The following is a 7,751-nucleotide window of genomic DNA, read 5'->3' as shown; positions in this document are numbered from 1 at the left end:
ATTTTGGAGAGGTCCTTGGCAGCAGATCTTCCATCTTTTGACTTCTTGACTGCTGCTACTATAGGTGTTCATTGTGGATCCAAGTAAAATGAAATCATTGACAACTTCAATCTTTTCTCCATTTATTATTATGATGTCTGTTGGTACGCTGGTGAGGAGTTTTGGTTTCTTGATACTGAGATATAATCTTATTAATCTTATGATTAATGAATTCATATTGAAGCTAGTTTTTGATCACCTTCAGTATTTGCTTCAAGTTGTCTTCAGTTTCTGCAAGGCTGTGTCACCTCCATTACATTTCCAGAGCTTCTTAGCCAGACGCTCTCCTTTAACTAATTAGTGTAAGAAATGTCAATTACCTGTACCATAATTGATTATCTAAGAAAAATGAGATATTTCACTAATAGTACAGATACATACCTAACACTGTTCTACTTTATTTACAACTATGTATATAGTTTATCTCAGGCCTTGACCCACAGGCTTCTGGGAAAAGACAGTGTACCTGCATTGTGTGGGGTCAAGTTGATTTTTTAAAATGTTTTATTTACTTAAAATTAAAAAAAAAAACAACCACAAAAACTTAAAGCATTCACATGTTGTTGTTGACTGCCTTCTAGTCGAGCATGACTCATGGTGACCCTATGAACATAAGGCCTGAAGCCCCTCTAGAACAGGACAATCTTAGGCATACACTTCAACTATTAGTGATATATCCTATTTTTCTTGGACAATCAATTATGAAACAGGCAACTAAGATATTGTATAATACTATGCTAAAGAATAGCATTTGGTTAAGGAGGTCTGGTGTTGTTGTGCTTTTTTGTGTTGTGCTGCTAACTAAAAGGTTGTCAGTTCAAATCTACAACCAGCTCCTCAGGATAAAGATGGGTGGTCTCCTCCAGTAAAGATTTACAGTTTTGGAAAGATAGAGGGTTTCCATGAATCAGAACTGATTTGAAAACAGTGGGCTACAGTTTACCACATAGGTCATGAGCCTTAGTGAATGCAATGTGGTTATGTGCATCAAGATGACTGAGAATCAGTGACCCTATGTCCCAGAGATCTGAACCTTGCCCTATTCTAGGCCACCCACACAATCTCCGACATGCTTGAGCCCACTGAGACAATCCATCTTCTTTAGGTTCTCTATTTCTCTGACCCTACACCCTTCCAAGCATAAGGTGTTTTCCAAGGACTTGCCCCTCCTAACAAACATGCTCAAAATATATGAGATGGAGTTTCACCCTCTTTCCCTCCAAGACGCAACCTGACTACATTTCCTCCATCCAAGACAGACTTATTTGTTCTTCTGGTGGTTTATATGATATTCAGTATTCTTCTCCAACACTACAACTTACAGGCATCAATTCTTCCTCTGTCATCCTTACTCACTGTTCAACTTTCAGAGGCATATGAAGCAACTGAGAACACCATGGCTTAGATCAAGCATGCCTGATCCAAGTCTTTAAACTGACAACGTTGCTCTTTAGTACTTTGGAGAGGTCCTTGACAGCAGATTTGCCCAATGCAACAAGCCTTTTGATTCCTTGACTGCTATTATTATAGGGAGCTGTGGTGGTGAGTGGGAAGAAATTGCAATCTCCAAGGCAAGTATTCTGAATCTACCAGCTGTTCCAAGGGAGATGATGGGCATGCTTTTTCTGTGAGCTTCACAGCCTCTGAAAATTTGCTAGCAGGACAGTCACGAGTCAACTCCAACTTAGTATATAACAACTATGGGCATTGATTGTGGGTCTAAGTAAAATGAAATAATTGACAACTTCAAATTTTTCTCTATCATGATGTTGTCTATTGGTTAAATGGTAGGAACTTTTGTTTTCTTGCTGTTGAGAGTAATCTAGTGAATTCAATAGCTACCAGTAACAAAGGAAAAATGTAACAACCAAAAGGAAAAAAAAACTCATTAGTTTTATCAAACTTCAAAGTCCATGGCTCACCAAGACTGGTTGATCAGAAATGCTATCTATTAAACTTCATCATACACTGAAAAAAAAAATATAAGAAATACAACTTCATTATAACGGAATTTAAATGCAAGATAACTGTAGGGTGCTAACAATCTTTACAAAAAACATCTAAGAAGAAGCAGACATAGGGAAGCCCTTTAATAAAAATTCTAGTTTGGTTACACAAATACAGAGTGTACATAAATACAAAAAATGCAAACAGCATTTAATAAAGACTACTTACAGAAAAGATTTTGATAAATTGAAACACACACACACACACACACAATTACAAGATACTTACTTTTGAGTAGTTGTGAGTTTTGACAAGAGCTTTCCCAATTTTGCTTGCCAAAGTTCCATCTTTTGGGTTCTGATTTAATGCTTGCTCATATGCTACTATGGCTTCTTCAGGCTAATATTGGCAGGCACACAAAATAAGCAATAATTAAAGAGTTTAACTGAATTTCATTAAATGTCAACATTTCCATAATTAACCTCTACATTTAGAACACTTAACAAGATCTACTTAAGCCCAGGAACCTTAATCACTTCAGAGATTAAGTACATTTATAAGCCCAGGAACCTTAATCATTTCAGAAAGGTCGTAATAGCTAGGGTGGCTATGACTCAGTAATGCAAATCCCATTCAAGTTAATCTTTGTCTACACAGACAACTTCTTGATTCTTATTTTTCAGCAGTTAGTTAAGAATCCAGATATATTTTGAGAACTACTTTCATTCAAAGAAAACATCATCTTAGACCATAGTTCTCACAGTCTGTTCCAAAAACTAATATGCTTTTAGTATCATCTCTATTTAACATAGTTATAGGGGCATAGGGATGAATGTCTGACTTTATAATACAGAAAAAAAATATTTTTAAATTGTAAAAGCTCCTCATTTTTACTGTGATGACTGGATCGTCAAATACTAAATAAACATTATCAAATATAAATTCCTTTTAAGAGAGTGCTGTTCTAATCATACTAATCACAAAGAAGAATTAAAAAAAATATTCTAAATTCTGTAATATCTGAAACATTACCTCTTGAATATTTATGTATGCATCACCAAGGAGAAGAAAGGAACGTGGGCAGGGCATTCTCTCAGCAATCTCTCTGGAAATCAAATCAACTCTTCTCAGTACATTACATAAAAATATTATCATATAAGCCAGTAAAAGGAAAACCAAACTCATTTATTTCAATGAAATATGGTCCCCCCCTTTATTGTTTCAGACTTTGCAGATACTGCGTTTCCTTTTTCTATTGTTTTTCATATAATTACTTTGCTTCACTCATATACATTGTGTATGAGAATGTATGAAACTCACTGTGAAGGAAAAATAGTGTGTAAATTTTGTAAGTAAACCAAGTTAAAAAATGCAAAATAGAATCAACCTCTTTAAAAGATCTTCTACTTTTGTAACAACAACTTTTGTAACAGTGTATTATACAAAAGTCTTACACATACTCAAACTCAAAAGGGTGTGTTAAATTGTTTTCATGAAACATTTCCATTTTCTAAAATGATAGAAACAGAATACAAAAAATAAATTCTGATTGTAGCAATACAAAAAAATATAAATTCTGACTATGCAGAAATGTACTTTGCTTTTAACCTTGAAATAATGCAAGTAAAAGTTCTAAAACATAAGAAAAATAAAGATGTACTTTCCTTCCGTAATGAGCTTCATAGAACATATTCCATAACACTATTGATAAAATAGAACACATTCCAAAGTGAGCTACCATAAAAAACCCAGAAAATCTTTTACTTTAACATGTTTTTATTTTTAACTAGTGAAAGACAAACTTTCAATGCACTCCCCCAGATCAAGATATCAAAACTACTCAAATAATAATGGAGTACTAAGGTTTAAGTATGCAGTATCTTGTTTAATTAACCCAAAAACTCTTTTATGAAAGATACTCATTCTAAAGATGGGCTAAAACTATAAATCTGAAGTGAAAATTTTCAGACCTGCCCAGACAAAAAAAATAAATTATTATACTGCAGTATGTAAAAAACAAACTAGCCATATCTAAAAATATTTGAAATATTCTTTTGTAAGCAGAAGATCCTTTAAAGATTATCTTTATTTCAAAATATCTTAATATCATTAGCACTATCATTAACAGTGCTGATCTTTTAGAAATATCACAGAAATATCTGAGAAGCTCCAGTCATTCATCCACATATGGTACTGCTCAATTGCTTTGAATCACTTAGCATCTTCAAAGAACCAGACCACTGTAGAGTCTTGATATAGGCAGAACACAGGTGAATACAAGAAGGAAGAAGAAAACAAGCTATTCAGGGTTTGAAATAACGTCTTATGAGGAGAACTGAAAAACCAGAGTAAGCCACAGGTTAAAATAATTAAGACTCAGAAAGAGTAAGTACCTTGGTTGGCCGCAGAAGAAGCAAGTAAGGAAACATAAGCAAAAGACCTGTAAAGTATCTGTATAACAGTTAATAGAAATATAAAAATGCAAACCTGGGAATTAATATTAGGAGGTAAAACATATAAAAATGACTTGAAATAATCACTTACCTATAACAAGTAATATATAGCATTTTCTCTTTTCTATACTTTAGATAAATATCTGCCATTTTTTCTTTGGCTTCTATAAAATAAGGCTGTTCAGCTGTAACATTTCGCAGCATGCTTAAAGCCCTCTCCACATCTCCTTGAGCCAGAGCGAGGTCTGCATTTGCAATAGTAACACGCAATTCTTCGGATGTTCCAGAAAACTCGTGGATAGCATCTTGTAAAACTTTGGCTGCTTCATGCTGTAAAGATAAAGTATGTTTTTCAAAACATTAAAAAAATTAACATATGAAGTGAGAGTCTCTAATGACACAGAATAACAACAAATACAAGAGCAGTTATGATATTTATGAAACAAATGGAAGAATTTTGAAAAGCATGAAAATTAAACCTAAAATTAGAGGCTGAATTTAGATGAGTCTTGCTGTCATGCTCCTTTTCAAAGTGCTCAAGAGCAAGGAGGTCAGTTTAAAGATTAAGCTGTGCCTGATCTAAGCCATGGCGTTTTTATTTGCTTCCTATACATCTCGATGTTGAACAATGAATACTGATAAAAGAATTGATGCTTTTGAATTATGGTGTTAGGGAAAAGTATTAAATATACTATGGACTGCCCAAAGAACAAACAAGTCTGTGTTGGAGGAAGTGTAACCAGGCTGCTCTTTGGAGGCAAGGATGGTGCAACTGTCACACATAGTGAAGGTGTGTTGTCCCTGGAAAAAGACATAATTGTGGGAAAGGTAAGAGAGGAAAATCCCTAATAAGATGGTCTGACATAGTGACTTTAACAGTGGGCTCGAAATCATGAGGATGGCACAGGATAGGGCAAGGTTCAGATCTGTTGTTCCTGTTGTTGCTGTGTGCCGTTGAGTCGCTTGTGACTCACAGCGACCCTATGTACAACAGCCCTAAACTCTGTTCTGTCCTGTGCCAATATGTCTCCGACACACTCATCCTGATTACCCCAGTCACTGAATCAACCCAACTCCTAGAGAGCCATCCCCTCCTGCGCTGTCCCTCCAACCTCCCAACTACGATGTCCTTCTCCAAGGACCGGTCTTTCTTTACAACATGACCAAAGTATGTTAGACGGAGCCTCAGAATCCTTGCTTCCAAGGAGCAGCCTGGTTTAACCCTCTCCAGGATGAATCTGTTTGTTTTCCTAGCAGTCCATGGTACCCTCAATGCTCTTCTCCAACACCAAAGCTCAAAGGCATCAATTCTCCTATCCTCCCTAGTCACTGTCTAACTCTCTGACGCATAACAAGTGATTGCAAAGACCATGGCCTGTACCAGATGTACCTTAGTTTCCAGAGAGACACCATTGCTTTTCATTACTTTAGAGAGGTCCATAATAGCAGACTTTCCTATAGCAATACATGTTTTAATTTCCTGGCTGCTGGTGCCAAGAGTGTTGATTGTGGAACCAAGCAGACTAAAGCTGTGAACAATCTCTATCTCTTCACCATCCATCCTGATGCTGCCAATTGGTTCAGTGGTGAGAATCTTTGTCTTCTTGACATTGAGCCTCAATCCATACTGAAGGCTGCAGTCCTTGACCCTCTGCAGCAAGCGCTTCAGGTTCTCCTCAGTTTCAGCAAGCAGGACTGTGTCATCTGCTTAACGCAGATTTTTGATAGATCTTCCACCAATCCTGATGCCGCATTTCTCCTCATAGAACCCAGCCTCCCGGATGATCTATCCTGCATACAGGTTGAAAAGGTATGGAGAAGGAAGAAGTTCAAGCTGCTTTGAAGGAAATAGCAAAAAATAAGGCTCCAGGAATAGATGGTATACCAACTGATATATTTCAGCTAACAGATGCTGCCCTGGATGTGCTCACCAAGTTTTGTCAAGAAATTTGGAGAACAATCACTTGGCCAACTGACTGGAAGAGATCTGTATTTGTTCCCATTCCAAAGAAGGGTGACCCAACTGAGTGTGGAAACTACAGAACAATATCGTTGATTTCATATGCAAGCAAGATTCTGTTGAAGATTATCCAGAAACGACTGGAACAGCACATCAGCAGAGAACTGCCAGAAGTCCAGGCTGGGTTTAGAAGGGGTCGTGGTACTAGGGATATTGTAGCCAATGTTAGATGGATCTTGGCTGAAAGCAGAGAATACCAGAGAAATGTCTATCTGTGTTTCATTGATTATGCAAAGGCATTTGACTGTGTGGACCATCACAAGCTGTGGCTGACTCTGAGAAGAATGGGAATCCCAGAACACTTGATCATGCTAATGCAAAACCAGAACTGTTGTTCCTAGGGCTACTAAAAATCATAGTCAACTTGATAGCACACAACAATATATAATACATAACATGTAATATGTAGTATATAGAATATAGAATAGTGTATATATATATGTATATATATACACACACACACACACACATTTTGACAACAGAGCTCAGATATATAAGCCACTGAAGCAAAACTTGACCTACCTGTTCTCCATTTAAGCGGTGAACTTCTACCAACTCAAGAAAGATTGATAAACGATGACTTGCATCAACTTCAGTTTTCTGGCATTTAGATTTTGTCGAAGTTCCAATTCTCCTCATTCCTGGTAAGCTCATTGCCATATGGAGAGTTTTAATTGCTTCTGCTATTTCTCCCATTTTCTTTTGTGATTGTGCTTTTATCAAATGATATAGAGTATATTCTCTCACCTGAAAAATACCATGAGAAATATTTCCTTGGAGTGCTTCACAATATCAACAAACGCTTTATAATAAACTATACAAACATTAAAGTGAATAGGATACCGGAGGACACTATTACCTGATTTTATATTTCTAAATTCTTATTAAATCTTTGATCATTTATCATATAACTAATATTCCAAGAAATTACTACTAGTGAGAATGTTCTTACATGACAAAGAAGTTGATTAAATGTATCTAATGAAGTTAGGAGAGTTCAGTCAGTCTCTGGAAAAAAGACATCATGCTTGGAAAGGCAGAGGGTCAGCGAAAGAAAGACCTTCAACAAGAGGATGAAGGGAAAAAAGACACCAACAGAACAAAATGGAGAGACAGAGAGATTGCAACTATGGGCTACAATTATAAGGATGCCACAAAATAGGGCAAAGTTTCTGTAGCTCATAGGGTCATTATGACTCGTAGTCAAATTCACCGGTACCTAACAACAACGATGATGACAATGCAGGAACTCTAGGGGCAGAGTCCATAAGAAGTTGCGCTCCTAACCCAAA

General features: G+C 36.4%; 1 protein-coding gene across 1 annotated transcript in view; it reads right to left on the bottom strand.

Annotated features, from left to right (window-relative positions):
* Positions 1-7,751, bottom strand: part of TTC21B (tetratricopeptide repeat domain 21B) — a 102,235-nt gene that overhangs the window by 45,728 nt on the left and 48,756 nt on the right. Inside the window, exons 14-18 of the mRNA XM_006879482.1 lie at positions 6,982-7,206; positions 4,531-4,769; positions 3,019-3,091; positions 2,275-2,385; positions 360-378 (exon numbers count right to left, since the gene is read on the bottom strand). Coding sequence (XP_006879544.1) covers positions 360-378; positions 2,275-2,385; positions 3,019-3,091; positions 4,531-4,769; positions 6,982-7,206 — 667 coding nt within the window. The remainder of the gene's footprint in view (positions 1-359; positions 379-2,274; positions 2,386-3,018; positions 3,092-4,530; positions 4,770-6,981; positions 7,207-7,751) is intronic.

This window comes from Elephantulus edwardii, unplaced genomic scaffold (genome assembly GCF_000299155.1).
Source record: "Elephantulus edwardii isolate Elephantulus edwardi_28Jun2011 unplaced genomic scaffold, EleEdw1.0 scaffold00003, whole genome shotgun sequence".
Classification (NCBI taxonomy): Eukaryota; Metazoa; Chordata; class Mammalia; order Macroscelidea; family Macroscelididae; genus Elephantulus; species Elephantulus edwardii.
This window is presented reverse-complemented; position numbering and strand designations above follow the sequence as displayed.